The sequence below is a fragment of the Yarrowia lipolytica genome, chromosome 1C, assembly GCF_001761485.1.
Source record: "Yarrowia lipolytica chromosome 1C, complete sequence".
NCBI lineage: Eukaryota > Fungi > Ascomycota > Dipodascomycetes > Dipodascales > Yarrowia > Yarrowia lipolytica.
Window position 1 is genome coordinate 736,049 of NC_090772.1, and position 22,032 is coordinate 758,080.

Genomic DNA, 22,032 nt, shown 5'->3' on the forward strand with positions numbered 1-22,032 from the left:
ATGGGTCTGAGCCACCTGACTTGTCTGGAACAACAGGTGGTTGCAACACCGACATATGGACTGCGTTTGTGTGTCACAGAACCAGTTGAGCCCATGCTGTTGCCAAAAGCTGATGACTACCCCACCTCGATTGCTAACACAGATTCACCTATTGCACCCCTCACCATGTCCATCTTCCAGAACGCCGTGAATGCGGACCTCCCCCGAGCCATCGCTGGCAAAGGCTCCTACCTGACACTGGAAAACCCCAAGACCGGCGCCCAATACGACATCCTCGATGGCTCCTCCGGGGCTGCCGTCGCCGCCGTGGGCCACAACCACCCCCGAATCGTGCAGGCCATGCAGCACTGTGCTGGTCTGCCCTACATCTTCACGCATGCCGTGGGCTCCAAGCAGGCCGACGATCTCGCCGAGCTCATTCTATCCAAGTCCAACGGGGCCTTTTCGCGGGCCCTGTTTCTCAACTCCGGGTCGGAGGCCAACGAGACCGCCATGAAGATTGCCACCCAGTTCTTCTACGAGCAGGGCCAAACCCAGCGATGCAACTTCATCTCCCGTGACTTCTCCTACCACGGCAACACCCTTGGCTCTCTTTCCCTCGGCGGCTTCAAGTCCCGACAGGTGCCCTACAAAGAGATTCTCAACTCCAAGGCCTTCCACAAGGTCTCCACATGCTTCCCCTACCGGCACCAGAAGGACGGCCAGACCGAGGAGCAGTACACCCAAATGCTGCTGGACGAGCTGGACGCCAAGTTCCAGGAGCTGGGCCCCGACACGGTCATTGCCTTTGTGTGCGAGACTGTGATTGGCGCCACTCTCGGTGCCGTGCCCCCTTCCAAGGGCTACATTTCCGGCTGCCGAGACATTTGCCACAAGTACGGCGCTCTGTTCCTTCTGGACGAGGTCATGTGTGGCATGGGTCGAACCGGTACCTACCACGCCTGGGAGCCCGAGTTTGAGGCCGGCACTGGCGGCCCCGACATTCAGACCGTGGCAAAGGTACTAGGAGGTGGCTACGTTCCTCTCGCAGGAGTCCTGCTTTCCCCCAAGGTCTTTGACGTTTTCCAGAAGGGCTCGGGCATTGTCTACGGCCACCAGACCTACCAGGACCACGTGTTTGCCACTGGCGTGGCTCTGGAGATCCAGCGGCTTATTTTCGACCAGAATCTCATTGAGGAGTGCTTCGAGATGGGCAAGTATCTGGGCATGGCTCTCAAGCGCAAGTTTGCAGACAACCCTTATGTCGGAGACGTGCGGGGCCGGGGTCTGTTCTGGGACGTTGAGTTTGTGGCGGACAAGGCGACCAAGGAGGTGTTTCCGGCCTCCATGAACCTGGCTGGCATCATGCATGTTCGGTGCATTGAGAACGGCGCCCATTTCCTCAAGGGCAAGGGCACCATTGATTCTGTTCTCGGAGACCACATGATGGTGTCTCCCGCGTACACCGTCACCCGGGTGGAGATAGACCGTATGATCGACGTGTTGGCCAACACTCTGGCCGAGGTTCTTGCTGAGAATGGGTACAATTAGAGAGTATGGGAGTGTGTATTTATATGTAATTTAATCTGTGTATGCGAGCTGGGGAGGTCGCAGGTAGAGAGATGTACAAGTACAAGTACAGTACTTGTAGACAACAGATCCGATAATGTCATAATTTCAACACAGGAGATTTGAGCCCAATTCGAAGGTTGGAACCGAAGGCTGGGTCAGATACATGTGATTGAACTCGTCTTGATCAACTCGAATCTGTGTGACACGGTTTGAACAGAGACAGTGGAGTTTCTTTAGTCTCGTTATCTCCGGATCATGTTGTATTCCCTTATCAACTTCGTTAATGGGCGATCACTGCCGTCAAACTTCACTTTGGCGTGCTCAGCATAATTTTTTCTGCTCCATTCTTCAAGTATTCTTAAACAAAGTGTCCAACAAACAATACTTGATCCTGCAACTTGAATCGTCGATAGCAGAGATATTGCTAGTAAAAAACACGATTATTTCCGAATTATGTTAGCAACTGGTGTTTTAGTTACCGAATGAAACCTTTTGCGAATCTCCAGCTGTTTTTGAACGTCCAAAAAAGACCCCCAGCCGGGTTTTTTTCTAACAATTCCCAAGTAATTAGTCAACTAAGCATGTCTAATTGTGAGCACAGCACAATGAAGATAACCAAAAGAAAACTGGTTGGACTGAGGTTCAGTTGGATGGAGAGAGGGTCTTGTACTCCTCTCGTGTGGAACAATAATCCTAGAACCTGTTTCGATGTCTTTTGCCAGTCCTTGATCGTTTGGTGAGAGAGAGATCAGACGATGGAGGGTTGCAGTCTGTGGAAATAGGACATTCTCTGTATATCCAGCAATATAAATTAATTAATTATGTAATCTGATTATGCCATCTGATTATGTCATCTGATTATGTCATCTGATTATATCATCTGTCCTGACTCTTCTCTTTCGACATGCCATCTCTGTCTATGGAGTCACATGGAAACGGGACTCAGAGGCTCGATGGCCCAGAATTTTGGACTGAAAAAGTACCGCTTCCACTCTCCGTCGCAATAGACAAGGTATCCGTCGTCGTCACGCTTGGGAACCACGCAGTACCGTTTGGTGTCGGTGTTGAGCAAGACTCGATAGATGGAGCCCTTGTAGCCGTAGGACATGTGGTGGTATCTGTCGCCCAGACACTGGACGTTGCCCAGAAGTCTTCCCTGGAGGTTGAGGCTTGTCTTTTGGATCTTTTTGTTGCCAGTGACATCCACGGTGACAATGGAGTTTCTGTGGACTAGATGAAGGGTCTGGTTGTGCAAGAGGGGGGCTGGAAACGCCGTGGTCCCCTTAAAGGAGGCCAGAAAGTGGCAAGTGCCATTGGTAACCACGTACAGGTTGCTGGTGGCGGTGTGGAGCGGTTCCCAGATGAAAATGTGAGCTCCAGAGGTGGCCACCCCGGCCGGAATCGGGGTCAGAGCTATGGGGAGGGCAATTGTCGTTTGTTTGCCCTCCTCCAAAAGTACCAGAAGCCATCTGGTCTTCGACTTGACCAGAACCGCACACCCCGTCAGCGTGTATGCCTTTGCGGTGACCCGATACTCGTTTTTTTTCGGGTTGGGCAGCGTGAAGGTCCACTGGCGGTTTTTAGCAAAGAAGGAGAAGGCATTGGGGGGCGATTGGGGCGACGTTTGGGTCTGTCTGGGCGTTTTCGCCCGGGTGCCGGTCGTGAGGTCGAAAAATGGGTCGTCGAGGGAGTTGTTGTCGAAAATGGAGGTCTGGACCTGCTCCAACCGGACTCGAGTCGGGTCCTGATACATGGCGTCGCAAATGAGCGCCGAGTCGGGAACCAGAGTGTCCCACAGCTCCTCGTGAATGAACTCCTCTTCTTCAACCAGAGTGAAGTGTCCCTGGGCCGATTCCGACAAGAGCGAAAGAGGGGAGGGTCGAAACGGTGTGTGCTGGTGGAGATTGAGGTCCAGGTGGGGAATCTGCTTGAATTTCTCCGGGGGAATGAGTTGTTCGGCCACCTGTTTCCACGACAAGTCGAACGGCTGGCTCCAGGGACAGATGTCTTTGCTGGCGAGAAAGTGGCGCGCTTCCAGAGCCACCATGGTCTTGTAGAGGTCTCGGGACGTCAGCGACAGGTTCTTGGTGTCCTTGGCCGCGAGGTGCGGCAGGACCAGGTGTATAACATGTGCTAACATTCTATCCGTGAAGAGTGTCGGATGATGTCCAAGATCACAAGTTGAGAACACTGATTGCGAAATGGTGGTTCTTATGTGTGTGTCGTTTTCGTCAGTCGGTTTCGTCGGTCCTCTAACACCTCTTTGCTTGCTATTATAACAAACCACCCTCCTCAAAACGGTTCGCAAAGTTTTCTGAATCAGATGCTGCTTGAATCAGACGTTGCTTGTGCTGTCGACAGTCTCGTTTGATCTGTCTTCGGCAACCTGGTAAAAAACCCGCTGATGTTCCCGTCACACCGACCACAGTCAATCTCTTATACACCCCTGGATCTCAGATCCACGGTTGCAGCCGATCCCAAACGGGTTAGATTCAACTCTAAGACGCAGGGATCGACGCGATAATCGGACGGGCAAACAGAGGTAGACAGAGACAAAAAGACAGACAGACAAAGACAACAAGAGCTCGAAAAATGTGTCAAAAAAGACGCGCGTGATGGGGAAAACGCGTGTATACTCTCGAAAACGTCCTTCAATCCCGTTTCCATCCACCTATTACCCGGTCTATACCCTTGTTGACGCTAACCAGCCACTATCCCGCTGCCGTAGGCAATGCCCCTTGATTCAACATTTCAAGTCTTGTGCTACAAGTAGTAGCTACCAAGGGGTCAAGACAAGTCTAACACGGCTGGAAAAGACCCCCGAATCAGCTTTTTTTTTGTTTTTTTTTGTCTTAGATGGCTTCCAGCGACCTGTCCAACATCTGAAACACATGCATTGTGTGCGTGTAACAGCCACATGCACGTGTAGCGAATACGAGAGGAGGACGATGCGAGTGCTACTGGGGGATCACGTGAGGTGTGTGTGACCGACGATGGCCACGCATTGAGGTGATGGTCACGTGACCCCACCCCTCCATCAGAAACTTCAACCCAAGTACTGTACAAGTACTGTACCGACTCACTTGCTGGTCCAACCCCTTCCTCCAAAAGTGCATCTAATAATATTAACAAGGTTCGAATATGCGCCAATTAATTAATATGCCTAATTAAGACGAGTTTTAATTTTGCGCCCGACGCGTCCGGCTATTGCACCAATTTATGATGCCGAAAATGGACCGAAAGAGATGGATTGAGAAATATGATGATATCAGGGGAACAAATCACGTGAAACATGTCAATTTTGTGTTTAATCCGATTTCTACCAAATTAATAACAATAACAATAATAATATAATAATAATATAATAATATAATAATTTTATTTTTTATTTTTCTTCTCCAAACCGACCCAGTACACTTCCAGCAACTAAAATGACCCTAACCAAAATGACCACAAGCCAAGCGACAGATCGTCACGACGGCCGCTCAAACGTCCGTTGAATCACGCCGAACTCGCCCAACCAAGCTCAACTTTTGGGCCGACTTGTGAGCAAGCAGACAGTCAAGAAAACTGTTTTGACATAATATGAGCAGTACTTGAAACTCCATTACGGATATAAATATATACCTTTCACAGGTGCAATTGGTACCAGGTTAAGACAGTAGTTCAGAAGGCTGGAGTCAGATGGGAGGTCAGTGGAACAGCCTGGAGTCACGTTCTTCGGAACCACATTGGCCAGAAGAGTACGGTACGATTCTCATATTCCCGCATGAATCCTGACTAACCCACTCCCTCTCCAAATATCCGCTGACTAACCACACGGCTAAGGCGTTTGTTTCCTATTTCCTATTATAAACCAGCCGCATCCGGAGCCGCATGAAAATCCGACGAAATTCGACCGATTCCGGGCCAAGAGGCACGTGACCGGGTTTAGTCAGCTGAAAGAAGCCCCCAGGGCAACCACGGAACCACTCTGGTCACGTGTTTCCCCCCAAACCGCTTCAATTACGTCATCGGACTGGGGCTAAGATTAGTGTGTTTGAACAATGTGAAAAAAGCGAAAAAAATCAAAAAATAATTTAAAAAACCAAAAAAAAACCAATAAAAAACCATAGAAATATAAAACAAAAAGAGACATGTTCATAACCCTGTAACCATCTCATACAAATTTAACATTGCAAATCAATTCTCCTCTCGCTCACACCTCACGTGACAGTCACATGACCAACTCCGACCATTTTGACCAGTTTTTCCGACATGCTGCGGCTCCAAGTCCGAAGATAAGGCAAGTGGAAATAACGCCGCGAAACAAGGTTTTGCTGCTGGAGACAAACCGATTAGTCATCTGCGAAATGGGGCCCGCGGCGGCGGCGGGGTCACGTGATCTAGATATTATTGAGCCGAAAACTCCCCCCTGCTGTTCTTTCTTCTCCGTGCCAAAGTGCCGCATCGCAAATGGCGCAAAAACCCACCATCTTATTCGCTTCGTCTTTCGGAAATAATGGTGCATATTTCCGGCAAGAGCAACCTTGGCGCTGGTGGTCAAGATACTGGGCAGTTCAATTGAGGTTGTAGGAGTTGGAATTTTGGAATTCCGAAAAAATGGGGAGATTTTTCTTGACGAGAAGAGTTGATTGGTGTCTTTATTTTTTAAAAAAGTCCAAAAATTGACCAGCAATCGGACATTGTGCCCCCCCATGAGGTATTAAACATTAGTCTTTAGTTTTGATTCTAGGGACTGGACAATGAAATGTATAAATACACCCTCCCATCGCCAGAGTGGTGGTCAACACACACATTTGGGACACACAAAGACCATGTCGCAATCATCACCAAGTTTCTGGATCCGAGCGTCGTTGGACGGAGCCGCCAAGGGCGTTGAGAAGGAGGTTCAAAAGGGCGTCGACGAGCTGCGCAAGAAGACTGGGCCCATCGAGCTGTATTCCACAAAGTACTTTTTGGCCTGCACCATTGGAGGAATCATTGCCTGTGGCCCCACCCATTCGGCCGTGACTCCTCTGGATGTGGTCAAGTGTCGACGACAGGTGGACCCTAACATCTACAAGGGCAATCTGCAGGGCTGGTCCAAGATCATGGCCACCGAGGGCTTTGGCGGCATCTGGGCCGGTCTGGGAGCCACCTTTATCGGTTACTCCTTCCAGGGAGCCGGAAAGTACGGACTTTACGAGGTGTTCAAGTACCAGTACTCCCAGCTTCTGGGCGAGCCTTACGCGTCCAAGTACAAGACGGGAGTGTTCCTGGCGGCCTCTGCCACCGCCGAGTTTATCGCCGACATCTTTCTGTGTCCCTGGGAGGCCATCAAGGTGCGAACCCAGACCACCATTCCTCCCTTTGCCAAGGGCCCTATTGACGGCTGGAAGAAGATTGTCGCCTCCGAGGGTCTGGGCGGTCTCTGGAAGGGTCTGGGTCCCCTCTGGTTCCGACAGATCCCCTACACCATGGTCAAGTTTGCTTCGTTCGAGAAGATTGTCGAGAAGATCTACGAGTATCTCGGAAAGCCCAAGAAGGACTTCTCCACCGCCCAGCAGATTGGAGTCTCCTTTGCCGGAGGTTACCTGGCCGGTATTCTGTGTGCCGTCATTTCCCACCCCGCCGACGTCATGGTCTCCAAGGTCAACAGTGAGCAGAAGCCCGGCGAGTCCACTCTGCAGACCGTGGAGCGAATCTACAAGCGAATTGGTTTCAAGGGTCTTTGGAACGGTCTGCCGGTGCGAATCTTCATGATTGGTACCCTGACCGGTATGCAGTGGCTCATTTACGATACTTTCAAGCTGTCGGTCGGTCTGCCTACTACTGGAGGTCATTAACGAGCTCAACATTGCGAGATGCGAAGCAGTGACCGTTACTTGGGGGGATTTGAGTGAATTGGAACGAGATGCCCAAGTGACTCCAACTGCTACGACTATAATAGAATGGATTATTAACAGGAACGTGTATTAGACGTGTATGAGAAGAAGAAAGACTACAAGTAGAAGAGACGAGAGACATGAGACCTGACACCTTCCAGTACAGTACATACAGTACCGCCTCGCGCATTTGAATCCAACCCCTGTCCGACCCTCGTCCAAGCTCCAACCCTTGAACTTGATAATGGAACTCAATGCGGTGCCAGGCTCTCCTTCCACCGTTGACAGACGTCATAGTACCTGTTTTCTGAGTCCAAAGACCAAAAGAGCAACCATATCAGTGTCAAAACAGTGGTATCAACTTGATTCCTCTCCGTCCTAGCTCTTGAGTTGGATGTAAACGCGTCTTGGAGCAAGTAGAGACCAGATTACCGATCCAGTCTCTAAGCCTGGGATGAAGACATTGCGCCGAGAATCTCCTAGATCCAACTTGCAGTTTGCAGGATCTTGAGTGATTACTACAGGTAGTCTTTCATCTCCTCATGTTGCTGAAGAGATGGCGGTTTCTGACTCCACGGAGGAGCTGGAAGAATCCGAGCCCGATGCCATGAATGCGACAGTCTCTAGAATGGTTGTACAGATTAGGACATTCATCACTTCAAGTACTCGTACTTGTACCCGTACATTGATTCACAAGTCGAACTCCGACATACTAATTAATTAATTAATTAATTAATTAATTAAATAAATTCTATACGTGCAAATACGAGTGTACCCTTGTACTGGGACTTCAGGTGAATTTGTACCTCACCGTCTTGTGTATTTCACCATCTTCTACGTCACTGTCTTCACATTCTCTCATTCCGATTTTCCGGTTTTTTTTTCTTCTTTTTTTTCTCTGTTTTTTTTTTTCCATTTTTTTTTCGCCATTTTTCAATTTTTTTTTAAATAATCCGGTGCTAACTTCTGAAACTGGTGGCAAAAAGTTAGGGTTGCTTGGAGAGCAAAATCGGATTTTCCGAAAAAGAAACATGCAAAAAAGACTCGCCCCTGATTGGCCAGTTCCCCGATTTCGCACAGAAACCACCAACTGTCCAAAAGTGCTGGACCGCGCCTCGAACCAACGCCTCGGTGTATGCACGGCCGTTAGTTACCCTACACGGTGCACCCCGCCAACGTGATTTTTGCCGAGGTAAACGTGGGGAAAACATGCATGAAAATAAGGTTTCCCACTCTTGTGAAAAAGTAGAGAGAAAAGAGGGAGTTCTTGGAGGCGTTGAAGGTGGAAAAGGGGGGATTTCACGCGGAAATATCACCCATAAAGATCACGTGATCCCAACAGAGGTTCCGGCTTCTCTCTAGGACCGCTGCAGCTCGTTCTGGAGACATCTGTTCTACAATGTTCTCAATGTCAAAATCCAACGTATAAACCCTAAACTACCACTTTCGTTTGAGTTCACCCTCCTCCGAATCTCTCCACAACTTTCTCCCTTGTATTTGCACAGTCTTTATAACTGACGACGGGACACTTCAAACTACGAGTTACAGTAGACAAGCGACACAAAAACAGCAGCTACGACGACAGCGACACAAGCGACACAAACACAGCTCTCTCTCAAAAACACTACACAACACTACACTACACAACACAACACAACACAAGGCAAACATGAGCGTGCCACGACCAAAACCATGGGAAGGCGCCTCTGGCTCTTCCGCAGCCACCGCGACACCGGCGGCAACAGCCACCCCGGCCTCCACAGACGCCGTGTCGTCTTCAGCCGGCAGCGCAACTGGAGCCCCCGAACTGCCGTCTAGACCCTCGGCCATGGGCTCTACCTCCAACGCCCTGAGCTCGCCTATGGGCTCTAGCATGAACTCGGGCTACGGAGGCATGAACTCGGGCTATGGCGGCATGGGCTCGTCTTATGGCTCCGGCTACGGATCATCATACGGCATGGGTTCGTCGTATGGCTCCGGCTACGGCTCGGGACTCGGTGGATACGGATCTTACGGAGGAATGGGCGGCATGGGAGGCATGTACGGCTCTCGATATGGAGGCTACGGCTCGTACGGAGGCATGGGGGGATACGGAGGATACGGAGGTATGGGTGGCGGACCCATGGGTCAGAACGGTCTGGCAGGAGGTACCCAGGCCACATTCCAGCTGATCGAAAGCATCGTTGGAGCCGTGGGTGGATTCGCGCAGATGCTCGAGTCCACCTACATGGCGACCCAGTCGTCCTTCTTCGCCATGGTCTCTGTTGCAGAGCAGTTTGGCAACCTGAAAAACACCCTCGGCTCGCTGCTCGGCATCTACGCCATCATGCGGTGGGCCCGCCGGCTGGTGGCAAAGCTGTCTGGCCAGCCTGTCACCGGTGCGAACGGCATCACTCCTGCCGGTTTCGCCAAGTTCGAGGCTACTGGCGGAGCGGCGGGTCCCGGAAGAGGTCCCCGGCCCTCGTACAAGCCGTTGCTCTTCTTCCTGACGGCCGTTTTTGGTCTGCCTTACCTGCTGGGTCGGCTGATCAAGGCGCTGGCCGCCAAGCAGGAGGGCATGTACGATGAGCATGGCAACCTGCTGCCTGGTGCCCAGATGGGAATGGGCGGCCCTGGTATGGAGGGTGGCGCCGAAATCGACCCTTCCAAGCTGGAGTTCTGCCGGGCCAACTTTGACTTTGTGCCCGAGAACCCTCAGCTGGAGCTCGAGCTGCGAAAGGGCGACCTGGTGGCGGTTCTCGCAAAGACAGACCCCATGGGCAACCCCTCGCAATGGTGGCGAGTGCGAACTCGGGACGGCCGAAGCGGATACGTGCCGGCCAACTACCTCGAAGTGATTCCTCGGCCTGCGGTTGAGGCTCCCAAGAAGGTGGAGGAGATTGGCGCCAGTGCCGTTCCCGTTAATTAGACATGATATTTATTGCATATGTAAACACACATACTGGTGCGACTGCCTTGCACCGTTTTGGACGCGTAGATGGCGACGTAATCAAATGCACCCACTGGTTGCACTTTTTGAATACAAACTGAGGGAGATTGGTGGATCTACAAGTGCCTATACGAGCATATCTAAAGGCATACGATCAGTTGACCAACTTGTTGGTCTTCTGGTGCAAATCCAAGCACCTGGATAGATCTACTGACATTCCAACCGTCAGTTGTGTAGTATGCAATAAATATTTGTCTATTTGATTCGTGGTCATTGTCGTTGTCGTTGTCGTTGTCGTAGTCGTTGTCGTAGTTGTTGTTTTCGTTATTCCAACCTCTGTTCACTCCGTTCACGGGGCACTCTGTTCACTTCTTCTTACCGCCCTTCTTCAATCTCTGCTTCTGGGCAAACCCGACCATGTTCTCCACAACAGCTTCAAACGCCTCCTTGTTCTTGTATCCCAGCGCCAGCTTGTCTTCCCATTGCTTGAGCAGCAGCTTGGCCTCGGAGTTGGCCGTCTTGAGTTGGTTGACCAGCTCCTGAAGCTCTTCCTGCTCCATTCGTTCCCGCTGCTCGGGCCGAATCTCCACCAGCCGTAGCCACGAGTCGAGCTTGAGCTCGGTATCGACCGTCACAGGCGTCTGGGCACGTGACGAGTCTGTAGGAGTCGGGGTGGCCGCTCGAGAGCCGCCGGGGGGCGTCTTTCCATCAGTGCTATCTCTTGACTTGGACGTCTTGTCCAGCGACCGACGGCTTCGTCTGATGACTAAATGCTGTTTTTCCTTGCGAGGGAGCAGCTCGTCAAGATCCAGAGGCACCCCCACGTCTTTGAGAAGCAGTCGTCGAGTGAACGACTTCAGAAAGTTGAGTTCCGAAGTGGGAACCGAGCACAGAAGAGCGTAGATCTGAGATGCAGACTCACTAAGCTCAAATTTCTGGCCTGCAGGCTCCTTGGGTTCGGGGAACACCTGTGCCAAGCCATTGTCCTCCAGAACAGACTTGGCAGCAAAAGAAAGAGAGGTGAAGGACGAAAACGAGTCGTCTGCAAGCACAGATTTGACCGATGGGGAAGCCTGGGGCATTGACAGATTCGTCTGAGACGCCATCGGGGTCTCTTCACGTGACGTATCCAGCGTCGGAACTTGCTGGGCTTCAACAGCTTCAGTCTCCTGCATCTCCTCGAAATCATCAAAGTCTCCAAACTCGTCTTCGGATGCAAATTCTCCGAACGAAGACTCGGATTGGGGTGCCTCGGGAACGGCCAGATGATCAGCTTCGTCGTCGGCAGCTGCATTGTCCTCCATGGCGTCAACCTCAGCCTCCTCCTTCTGAACAGCTTCCTCAACCTCCTCCTCATCCACGTCCCCATCTTCGGTCATTTCAAGCACCTCTTTGGTTTCCAGCGCAATTGGCGAGTCCTGATGTCTGGTACTAGGGTCAATTGACAGTTTGTCGGTTCCGTTGGCGTCTTCCTTGATGTCCGTAGTGTCCTCCGTTTCCCCGACCAGCTCATCATGTGATTTGACATGTGACTCGTCCACAGCCTCGGGTTCGTCACGTGACCCCTGCTCCTCCAGCTCCTCCTCCACATCATGGCCGGCATCTCCGCCAGCCTCCGCTTCCTCCTCTCCCTCAACTTCCAAATCAATCTGCTCCAAGGCATCCTGAACCTCGGACACGTCAATGGCATCGTCACGTGACACAGAAGCAACATCGACCTCGTCCTTCTCGTCACGTGACTCGTCAGCCGTCAAATCCACAAACGAAACTTCCTTTTCGCTCATTTTGTTGTAGTGAAGAGAATCGGATGAACACCTCTTCTCTTCATACCTAGGGTCTTGGATCTGGGGTTAGAGTTGTGTCTTTGGTTCGATTCCTCGATGGGCGGTTTTATATTATTGATAATATTTGTTGTAGAGACAATTGGAAAAAACCAGGTTGATCGGTGGGACGATGAAAATACATTGGAAAATTTGATTTCTCAAAATCAGTTCTTTATCACTCACTAATTGGACTCTTTCTCCATCACTTTATGTGAGATACGTGGACGTTTTTGGGTGGGTGTTTTAAGCCGGGAATTAGTACAAGTAACTAACATTTTATTTGTTGAATTTAGTTAGGATGAAGGGACAGTGTCGGAGAATTATGGAGCTGTATAATACCCGAATTTGATATATCAAAAAGATGAGATTTTTGCGCAGATTCTAATGGTATATCAATAATGTCTGCGTCACGTCCATAGAGCTGAACAACTGGACATGAAACAATCTATATTTCTTAGACTAACTCCAAAACATGGAAATTCGAATGAGATCAGAGGCAAGTCGAAGGAGAAGAAAAAGTGCCAAATGGGGATGGTCAAAGAGACCGGTCATGTGACTCTGGGTTAGGGCATTTTATGGTGGTGATGATACGAAAAACAAAAAAAAAAACCATCGAAAAATCGAAAAATACGAAAAACAAAAAAAAAAAAATCGAAAAATAATCGAAAAATACGAAAAAAATACGAAAAAAATACGAAAAAATACGAAAAAATACGAAAAAATACGAAAAACAAAAATAAAAATAAAAATAACCCCCCCCCAAAATACAAAATAAAACACGACAAAAGCCGATTGAAATGCAGTCAGATACCTTGACAGTTGCGCGCTATAGATACAAATGCTGGGAGTGGTGTTGTGCTTAGCCCCCCCCTCATAAGGTGTAATCACGTGATCTACGAGCCGCCACTTTTCTCCCCTTCCAGTTCAAGTTGTGTTGGCGACTTGGTTGCATTTTTCGCGTCTGCCAGGCAGTTACAATACAATACAAAACATAGCAACTAGCTCAATAACAGGCAATGGAAAGAGTCAATAAATCATCGGATTAGTCATCGAGTAGGTCATGTGACGCCCCTACACGTGTACGTGTACGTGTTGGATATAGGTATTGTTTGTCTGTGCACGTGATCCACTCTACCCCCGCCAGTCTCACGTGCTTACCGCAATTACCCCGCTGCTTACGTGTCCCGCATTCTGCAGACCCTGGTTTGAGTTTGTCAGGGTTCGAAGACACCAGTGGCAGCAGTTTGGTGGCAGAACCAAGGGACACAGAAACGGCGTTAAAACGGCCTAGAAACGACGCAGAAACGACGCAGAAACGACACAATCATCACAAACATCACAAATAAGACAAACCCATCCTACTTCACACCTCCAACATGCTCATCTCTTCCGTGGCAGTGTGGAGCATTTTGCCGTCGGTGTTGGCGCCCATCATCCAGTGGATCTACGAGAAAATGAAGTATCCGGTGGGCGAGCGACCGACAATCAAAAGCAAGCAGAACCTGCGACAACGCATCATTTTGACCATTGGCATCTTTTTGCTGGCGTTCCGGGTGGCTCAGGGCTACTACGATGTCACTAAAGACAACTCGGACCTTTCGTACCAACAGAGTCACTACCATGCTCTGAATCTGACCTCCACGGCCCTGCCCCGTGATATTCGTCGACAGTACAAGAAGTTGTCTGTGACCAACCACCCCGACAAGGCCCGAAGCCTTGGAAAAGACCCCAAGCAGGCCGAAGACGACTTCATCGAGCTCAAGACCTCGTACGAGATTCTCAGCGACCCCAAACTCAAGTTTGGCTACGACCGATTCGGACCCACGTTCGTCGACAAGATCAAGCAGCTCATCAAACAACAGGAGGAGGGCTCTCACTTCGAGTCCAAGAGCCAGAAATCCAAGAAACAGAAGGAGGAGTCTGCCATTTCCGACTGGGAAGTGTTGTCGACCGGCGTCAAGAACGCCATGGCCGAGCACGGACTCACCTTTGCCGTTCTGCTCTTCCTTTGGGTCTTTGGAATGGCGCCCACCGGCCGATTCTGGCGATTCTACTTTCTGGGATGTCAGGTTCTCATTGAACTGACCATCTACACCCGTCCCGAGGACAACCGAATCATCCAGGTGCTCGAGTGGTTCCACGCCTATGGATTCCTCAAAAAGATCCAGCTGCCTTACCAGTTGATTTCTGTGCTGCGAAAGATTCTGCCCGAGTTCCTTCTTGGAGCCATGCAGCTCTATCTACCGCTGATTGAGCTGTTCTTTGGACACAAGAAGGCCGACGAAATCAGACAGACCAGCATTGCCAAGACCGGCAAGCTCAAGCCCCAGGACATTGAAAACGTGTCTACCCTCGTGGACCAGGTGTACTTTGAGGCCAAGAATGCTCTGGACTGGGAACTCATTGCTTTCCCGAGTGAGCAGAGCAGAAAGGATGTTCGAGACCAGACCATTCAGGATATGATGGTCATGAAGGTGGATGAAGACCCTGAGGTGAAGGAGGCTTACCGGGAGTTGAATGTTCCTGTCTAACTGACCAGACGATGCTGACTGTTAGTTCGAGGCGAGCACGAGATTACGTGGGGCACAACCAAATGCAGATGAGCCATCAAGCTGATCCACTTGCTGGCGACTACTCCGGTCCATGACAAGATACGGAGGATGCAAATTACTGAACCGGTTGGCTACCCCGACCACTGTTCCTCTGCCGTGTTATAAACTAATATATATATATATATGTATGTCCTTTGGGGGTTGCGAGTGTTGAAGATGACCGCCACTTGGACCAAGCTGTAGAGAACCACCATAGACTAGCCAGATGCAGACAATGATCAAAAAGTTGTTTTCGTTATGCTATGCTATGCTATGCTATAATGGACCCATTAATGGCTCTGGATATGAAGCTCTGAAACAGACCACTCTTCAAGACGTCAATCCCAGTTGGCGGTTTGTTCCTGTAGAGTTATCAATGCCCAGGTGGTCAGTTGGAGCTCATACTGCACATAGTACCAGACAGAATCCGTGTCTATTGTGCAGTGTGTAGATCTATAGAGTCTAGTGTAGCTCCTTGGAGCCGATAACATTCAATATCCCCAATTGCTCCTTCATCTTGAATGCAATGCAGTGCTTATGGCCCATAGAATATAGTGAAGTTTTAGATGCCAGGATTGGAGAGAAGACGGTTAAACACGATGGAGAAATCTCAGCCGCGAGCGGCAAGTCAAGAACCCGGTCATTTGGAGGTGAATAAAAACGAAAACGAACTCCCCGACGGTCTCAGATCAGTTCTTCGCCCTGAAAATGAACTTGTTTACCTGCGCATGCACCTGCGCCTGTACTCTATGCGATCCACCCGAGGAGGACAAGAATTCTCATAAACGAAATGAACAAGGTACCCTTCTGCGGCTGCTGTGCTATGAATGTGATTTTAGACATCTCTATCGGCAGTAGTGTCGTTCTGGACGATCTGATCATATAGCTTGAAATACAGAACGAGATCCAGAGGAGATCCAGAGGAGATGTAGAGGAGATACATGGTCAGGGAGTTGGCAAGAACTTAACCAATGTGTTATAGTACATTCTAAATCCTGGACTTTTGCCCATTTGAGACCTTTGACAACCGCCCTTCCATCTAGTCTATGCACATAATGGTAGAAACTCCAAGACCGATATAAAAGTACACCAGTCTCTCCCCTATCTATCCACAACCATCACAAGAATGCTTCCTCTACTGGTGATTTCCGCCATTTCCAGCTTCACTCTCAGCGGTCTGGTTCTTCTGCTGCCCCGACTTTCCAGCCTCTTCCAACTGCTAGTCACCTGGACAGTGCTTTCTGGAGCGGCTGGAGCGTGTTGGTTTTCGTGTTTCTGCGTGCTCAAGTACTCGCCCACGCTCTACACGCCGTCACTGGCCATTCTCGTCTCCTCAGCCGTCTTCCATCTCTGCAACACCACCTATCTATGCGCCATCACCTGGTACCGAATGGTGGGCACCAAAAAGTCCCGAAAGGCCCGTCAGGAGAAATTCATTCAGCACGAACGAATTCTCTCCGAGTACCGAGACCTGGCCAAAACCGAGTGGGACAAATGCTATGCTGGAGACAGCACCTGTTATGAAGATACAGACGGAGTTGACATCAGCAGTATGGATGTCGATTGTGAAAATGGACGGTTCTCGTCGTCCATGGAATCCATCATGTCCACAATGGGTTCCGTCTCCATCACCACCGATCTTACTCCCGAAGTGTCGCCCACTCTTCCCTTTCCTAGTTTCTGTCGAACCCCGGAGATTTCAATCTTCAAGAATCGAGATAGCATCACCTGGGACGAGATCCGCAATGTGGATTTCCTGTGCGACCATGTTGAGCGGATGGTCTAGCGAGAGCGTCTAGAAATTGCACCCCAAATGCCAGCTTACTTCTCAGCAGTGTTAACACAGTCATTGTTGAAAGACTTGGTGTAGATAGAAGATATGTTATGAGAGTGTTGTACGAATACTTGTAGAGTGCTGTGATATTGTTGTACAAGTAGATTGATGCAGAGATTGTTGATCTTTTGTTAAATGCCTATAATGTCGAACTTGTGGGTGGGTCCAGGTGGGAACAGTCCAGTTCAGGACTTCACAACCGTGACTAGGAGCACTATAAGACTTGTCAAGTGCTTCAATGATGTCAATTGATGGTCGGTCGTGTCTGTAACTTCCCTCATTGATGTTATGGTCGTTTTAGAGGTCGGCTGTGGTTTTTTTCGGGCTGCAATCGATGAAAGAACTGTGAACGTGGAACTTTTCAGTCTACTCGCTTCGTTCACGGATCCGTCTCACTGCGTCCACTCGCTCACTGCGTCCACTCGCTCACTGGATCTTGACACCCGCAACCTCCGCCTGCTGCAGCAACCACACCGCCCCCAGGCTGATAAACAAGTGGAAGAAGCCCAAGACGTGCGCAAAGACAATCTGGAACACAGACACCATGACAACCTGGAAGTAGACGTAGGGAAACGAGACCGTCTTCTTGTTGAGTTTCTGCCAGGTGGTGAGGAGCAGAAAGGCGTGAGCCACCAGAGCCAGAATGGACAGCGGCATTTCGATGTGCAGGTAGGAGATGACGGCCAGCAGCGTGGACACGACCATCAGAATGGCCGCCACGAACGGGTAATCTTCCTGCGGCTTGTAATTGAATTCCTTTGGTGGCATGTTGGGTGAAAGGGAGGTGGCGATCTCTACAGAATCTTGAGATGTTGTTCAATCTCGGCTCGGAGTTAACATGGGAGTTTAATGCCGGTTGGGAGTAGTTGGGGTTCTAACTATAGTGCTGCAGCTTTGAATGAAGTTTGAATAAAATGAATAAATAAAATAAATGAATAAATAAATGAATAAATAAATAAATAAATAAATAAATAAATAAATTTATTCATGTTGGCCAAGTTGAAGGGGGCTAACTGAAGCTGAGTAATGGAGCGTCTGAGAATGTTGATGATGTCAGTGGAGTATTTTGTTAACAATATATTTCATTTTGTTTGAGCTTCCTAAGTAAAGATATCGACAAGTAGGGGGAAAAGTACAACCAATTTCCGGAGAAGAAGGACCTAAAAAAGTCCACCCAGATATGAAGATGATTCAATGAATCTATAAGGAGCTGATTTCAGACTACTTTTCTCGTTTGACTCTCAAATGACAGTCTTGTTCTGACCGTCTTGTTCTAACCATCTTGTTCCACCAAAGTACAGTCTTGTTCCACCAAAGTACAGTCCTGTTCCACCGAATATTGAGGTCTCTGAGCCGAGGGAAATGGTTGAATATCAAGCTCCAGGACCGAGATACTACCCACCGCCTGGATATATCGGGATTAACACCCCCTATCTCGTTTTCGTCAGTGACATAGTCCCCTCCTATTCCCTCATGTCTCAGTTATGTATGTTGTGTACAGGTGCAATACACAGGAGTGCAAGGAGACCCCGTGTTTGAGTCTGTCTTCGATAATAGACATATACACATGAGCTGAGCCGTCCAATGCTTCTTACTCGTTTCGTTACCAAAAACCTCTGCTCATCGCTCATTCGTTCTTGTCGGACCAACTTCATCAGCTTCCCCTCTTGTCTCAGTAACTCAAGCTCTGGATATGGTATGGGATGGGCGGTGTGAGTTTGGTTGTGCTCTGACGGAGATAGTGCCGAGAAAAAAGGACTACTTGTAGATTTTTGACGATTTTCTGGTCCAACAGAAGCAATACTTGGACACCCGAATGACCCCCACCCTGCATAATGACTCCCCTTCCCCCCACTTTTAACCTGCTACAAAGACCACCGGACCACCCAAAGAGTCGGTGGAAATTGGCTCGAAACGTAACCTGTCATCGCTTCCTTCCGTTGAGCAACTCTACAGCCCATTTACTCTGGACCGCACCCTGTCGTGTCGATCTGTGGGGAAGCACAGAGAGTTTATCCGAGGGTACCAGGGTAGGGAGAAGAGGGAAACAGAAACCGGTCATGTGACTAGACACGTGACCGACAAGGATAAAAGTGGTTTCTTTGGTTAATTTGAGGGACTTTAGGGACTTTCGGGGTTTTATCTGACCTGATATCGGCCCAGGGACTGTTCTGCGTACTTCTATAGACTGTACGGTATATACTTGAATTGTAGATGATACATATCTCTGATCTGACAATCTACTGTAGCTACAAATGTACAAGTAGTATATCATCATATTCAATAGCTGAATCTTCCAGAACACCAGCATGTCATCAACCACAATATGTCCTTTTCCCCCGGGGGTACTTCAATCGATCTGGTTCTGCGACTTTGATTCACTTCTCCATGTAATAGCAGGAAACATAGACTTGTCTCCTAAAAATATATCCATGGTATACACCTGACTTCTGTCTGATTCCCGGAGATATCTCCATACCAAGCATACTCCTTGTTCGACGGTCATATGGCTTGAGTGCGTGCGCTTTTCTGGTTGCATCCGCTGGGTCGCACCAGGCACCTACGTTGCTTCCCCGCAACCCCATGAGACGCCCTCGGCTGGCATCTGGCTAGGCTCAACTTGTATCTTCGGCTCTAGGTTTGAAGGATTAGCCGGGTGCGCCATTCTGGCTGCGGGGTATGAGGCTAGAGGTTGGGGGCCAGAGGTACGTGGAATGCGATGGGGAGTAGTTGAGGAGACAAAAGTGGCATCATTGGAATCAGCTGAGTGGTGCGAATACATTGATCAAGTTTGTGTCTCGATATAGTCTCTATATATCGTTCTAGATGCTCCCCCGCTCTCGACTAAAGTTCAGTGCCTAACCTTCCATCGCCATAGTTGCAGCAACAGAGTCCAAGTTGTTCCAGTGGTCATAATAGCCGTTGCGATTTTAGAAGGTGTAACCTGGGGGGCTGCATGCATGGGTACTACAAGTAGACTTGTAACTATAGAACATCTTGTCAATGGATGGACATCTATTGCTGTAGATGGTACGACAGCATGTACCTCGACCTCAGCATCTGTCCGAGAAGTCCATCAACTCGCCCAGAAGCCATTTAAGACTAGTTATAACAGCCAGAATCTGGGCATATAGCTGACAGACACTTAAAGACCCCCAAAGCTCGGCTATATGGTCTCATATTATCTCCTTTTCTACCGTCCGACATAACAGTACATGCCTCCAAGTTTAGATTTGGGGGAGACAAACCGAGCAATATTAGTGAGGAACGTGTCTTGGGATGTCGGGGAGCTATTGGAATTCTGAAAAGGGCATTTCACTCTCCAAGTCCAGAGCTTTCTACAGAAACCAAAAAGTCTCCCACAACCCTCCTTCAACGCCTCATGAAAGACTCCGGCGCAGACTGGATATTCGGTCAGACAGCTTACCCCACATTTTAGCAACGTTAAAGGTGCATCTCAGCGGCATCATATAGAGGGTTTAACGGAAAATCCAATTTAAATATTTTCATTTTTTTATTTCCATTTTCATAAAACCACAGAGATGGGGTAATCCCGATAGGTATATAAGGAAGTCCATTTCCTGGGTGGAGTTCCTTTTTTCACAGACACTTGCAACACAGACACCAACATCCCCGACCCGACATGACCACCATCATCCACAAATCCACCTTTCCCGACATTGAACTGTTCCAGGGCTCCATCACAGACTTCATTCGAACCGGCGCGTACGCCGAGGACGACTACAAGCCGTGCATGATCGACGCCGAGACCGGCGAGCAGCTGACACAGAAACAGATTCTCGACTGCGCCGACCAGTTCCGATCTCTGTTGTACCAACATGGCGTTCAGAAGACCCCCAACCGAGACGAACGAATTGGGGACGTGGTCATCCCCTTCATTGACAACAACATCTATCTACCAGCCATCCATTACGCGTGTTTGGAGCTCGGCTGTTGTATGAACCCGGCTTCCACCCAGCAGACTCCCCTGGAGCTGTCCAAGCAGATCCGAGTCACCGACCCCAAGGTCATCATCTACCAGCGAAAGTACCGAAAGACGGTGATGCACGCCATCGACCTCGTCTGCTACACAAACTTCCCCATTGTCATCGAGTTCGAGACCATGTTGTTTCTGCGAAACTCGGTGCCTCCTCCCCCCAAGAAGGCCAAGTTTCACATCACCTCCACCGAGCAGGCTCGAAAGCGTATCGCCTATCTGGGCATGTCCTCGGGCACCTCGGGCAAGTCCAAGGCGGTCCGGCTGTCGCACCACAACATTGTCGCCTGCTCTCAGGTCTCCCAGGTTACCTTCCCTGCTCTCTACAAGGCTTCCAACGTGTGCGTCGCCGTGCTCCCTTCCTGCCACGTCTTTGGCCTCTACATCTTCTTCATGGTGCTGCCCCGATCCGGAGGAACCACCATCATGCATACCAAGTTCGATCTCAAGCAGCTGCTGGAGAGCCAAAAGAAGTACAAAGCCAACTTCCTGCCCCTGGTGCCTCCCATCGCCGTGCAACTCGCCAAGAACCCCATGGTCAAGAACTATGCCGACTCCCTCAAGCAGGTCAAGCTCATCATGTCTGCGGCTGCTCCTCTTGGCGCTGAGGTGACCCAGTCTCTTATCAAGGCGATCGGACCGCAGGTTCGAGTGGTCCAGGGCTATGGAATGACCGAGACTTCTCCCTGCGTCACTCTGTTCGATCCCGCGGACCCTCACCTCCACATCAAGGCTTGTGGCAAGCTGGTGCCCAACTGCGAGGTCCGAATTGTTGCTGACGGCGTCGACCAGCCCGCATACTCGGGCTCTGTGTCTGACGTTGCCAAGAACAAGACCGACAACCTGCCTGTTGGAGAGATCTGGGTCCGAGGTCCCCAGGTCATGGATGGCTACCACAAGAACAAGTCTGCCACCTCCGAGGCCTTTGTCGAGGCTAACGACTCTTCTGTCTGCTACAACACCAAGTGGCTTCGAACCGGAGACGTCGGTCTGGTTGACTCTCTGGGTCGATTTATGATTGTCGACCGAACCAAGGAGATGATCAAGTCCATGTCCAAGCAGGTGGCCCCCGCCGAGCTCGAGGATATGTTGCTGGCCCATGCTGACGTGTCTGACGCTGCTGTTATCGGTGTTGAGAATGAAGCCAAGGGAACCGAGCAAATCCGAGCCTTCCTGGTGCTCAAGAAAGGCGGAGACGCTCTCGAGGTCAAGAAGTGGATGGACTCCAAGCTGCCCAAGTACAAGCAGCTTCACGGCGGAGTGGTCGTAATTGATCAGATCCCCAAGTCTCAGGCCGGCAAAATTCTGCGACGGATGCTGAGACTTAGACAGGACGACGTTGTTCTTGGTACTGACCAAGCTAAGCTGTAAGCGGGAGAACAGGGAATGGCTAGATCTTTTGTATGATTGAATGAATTGATGTTACGTTACTAGATGTTC

At 49.9% G+C, this 22,032-nt stretch overlaps 10 protein-coding genes across 10 annotated transcripts; 7 read left to right on the forward strand and 3 right to left on the reverse strand.

Moving 5' to 3' along the window:
• Window positions 1–1,530, forward strand: YALI1_C07360g (uncharacterized protein; the record flags this gene model as incomplete). The annotated part of the gene is made up of 1 exon (XM_501485.3): window positions 1–1,530. One exon carries the CDS (start codon window positions 1–3, stop codon window positions 1,528–1,530), a length of 1,530 nt encoding a protein of 509 aa, XP_501485.3.
• A 946-nt stretch (window positions 1,531–2,476) lies between these two features.
• On the reverse strand, window positions 2,477–3,691 carry YALI1_C07397g (uncharacterized protein; the record flags this gene model as incomplete). The annotated part of the gene is made up of 1 exon (XM_501486.3): window positions 2,477–3,691. One exon carries the CDS (start codon window positions 3,689–3,691, stop codon window positions 2,477–2,479), a length of 1,215 nt encoding a protein of 404 aa, XP_501486.3.
• Window positions 3,692–6,296: 2,605 nt separating this feature from the next.
• On the forward strand, window positions 6,297–7,379 carry YALI1_C07423g (uncharacterized protein; the record flags this gene model as incomplete). Its single annotated transcript, XM_501487.2, has 1 exon — window positions 6,297–7,379. One exon carries the CDS (start codon window positions 6,297–6,299, stop codon window positions 7,377–7,379), a length of 1,083 nt encoding a protein of 360 aa, XP_501487.2.
• A 1,708-nt stretch (window positions 7,380–9,087) lies between these two features.
• YALI1_C07451g (uncharacterized protein) lies at window positions 9,088–10,326 on the forward strand (the record flags this gene model as incomplete). The annotated part of the gene is made up of 1 exon (XM_501488.3): window positions 9,088–10,326. One exon carries the CDS (start codon window positions 9,088–9,090, stop codon window positions 10,324–10,326), a length of 1,239 nt encoding a protein of 412 aa, XP_501488.1.
• A 386-nt stretch (window positions 10,327–10,712) lies between these two features.
• Window positions 10,713–12,131, reverse strand: YALI1_C07481g (uncharacterized protein; the record flags this gene model as incomplete). Its single annotated transcript, XM_501489.1, has 1 exon — window positions 10,713–12,131. One exon carries the CDS (start codon window positions 12,129–12,131, stop codon window positions 10,713–10,715), a length of 1,419 nt encoding a protein of 472 aa, XP_501489.1.
• Window positions 12,132–13,546: 1,415 nt separating this feature from the next.
• Window positions 13,547–14,701, forward strand: YALI1_C07495g (uncharacterized protein; the record flags this gene model as incomplete). The annotated part of the gene is made up of 1 exon (XM_501490.1): window positions 13,547–14,701. The coding sequence occupies one exon, from the start codon at window positions 13,547–13,549 to the stop codon at window positions 14,699–14,701; it is 1,155 nt and encodes a 384-aa protein (XP_501490.1).
• An 850-nt stretch (window positions 14,702–15,551) lies between these two features.
• Window positions 15,552–15,817, forward strand: YALI1_C07516g (uncharacterized protein; the record flags this gene model as incomplete). Its single annotated transcript, XM_068282219.1, has 2 exons — window positions 15,552–15,615; window positions 15,660–15,817. 2 exons carry the CDS (start codon window positions 15,552–15,554, stop codon window positions 15,815–15,817), a joined length of 222 nt encoding a protein of 73 aa, XP_068138320.1.
• Window positions 15,818–15,887: 70 nt separating this feature from the next.
• YALI1_C07519g (uncharacterized protein) lies at window positions 15,888–16,547 on the forward strand (the record flags this gene model as incomplete). The annotated part of the gene is made up of 1 exon (XM_501491.1): window positions 15,888–16,547. One exon carries the CDS (start codon window positions 15,888–15,890, stop codon window positions 16,545–16,547), a length of 660 nt encoding a protein of 219 aa, XP_501491.1.
• A 474-nt stretch (window positions 16,548–17,021) lies between these two features.
• On the reverse strand, window positions 17,022–17,363 carry YALI1_C07534g (uncharacterized protein; the record flags this gene model as incomplete). The annotated part of the gene is made up of 1 exon (XM_501492.2): window positions 17,022–17,363. The coding sequence occupies one exon, from the start codon at window positions 17,361–17,363 to the stop codon at window positions 17,022–17,024; it is 342 nt and encodes a 113-aa protein (XP_501492.2).
• A 2,875-nt stretch (window positions 17,364–20,238) lies between these two features.
• On the forward strand, window positions 20,239–21,963 carry YALI1_C07562g (uncharacterized protein; the record flags this gene model as incomplete). Its single annotated transcript, XM_501493.3, has 1 exon — window positions 20,239–21,963. One exon carries the CDS (start codon window positions 20,239–20,241, stop codon window positions 21,961–21,963), a length of 1,725 nt encoding a protein of 574 aa, XP_501493.1.
• Window positions 21,964–22,032: the final 69 nt, after the last annotated feature.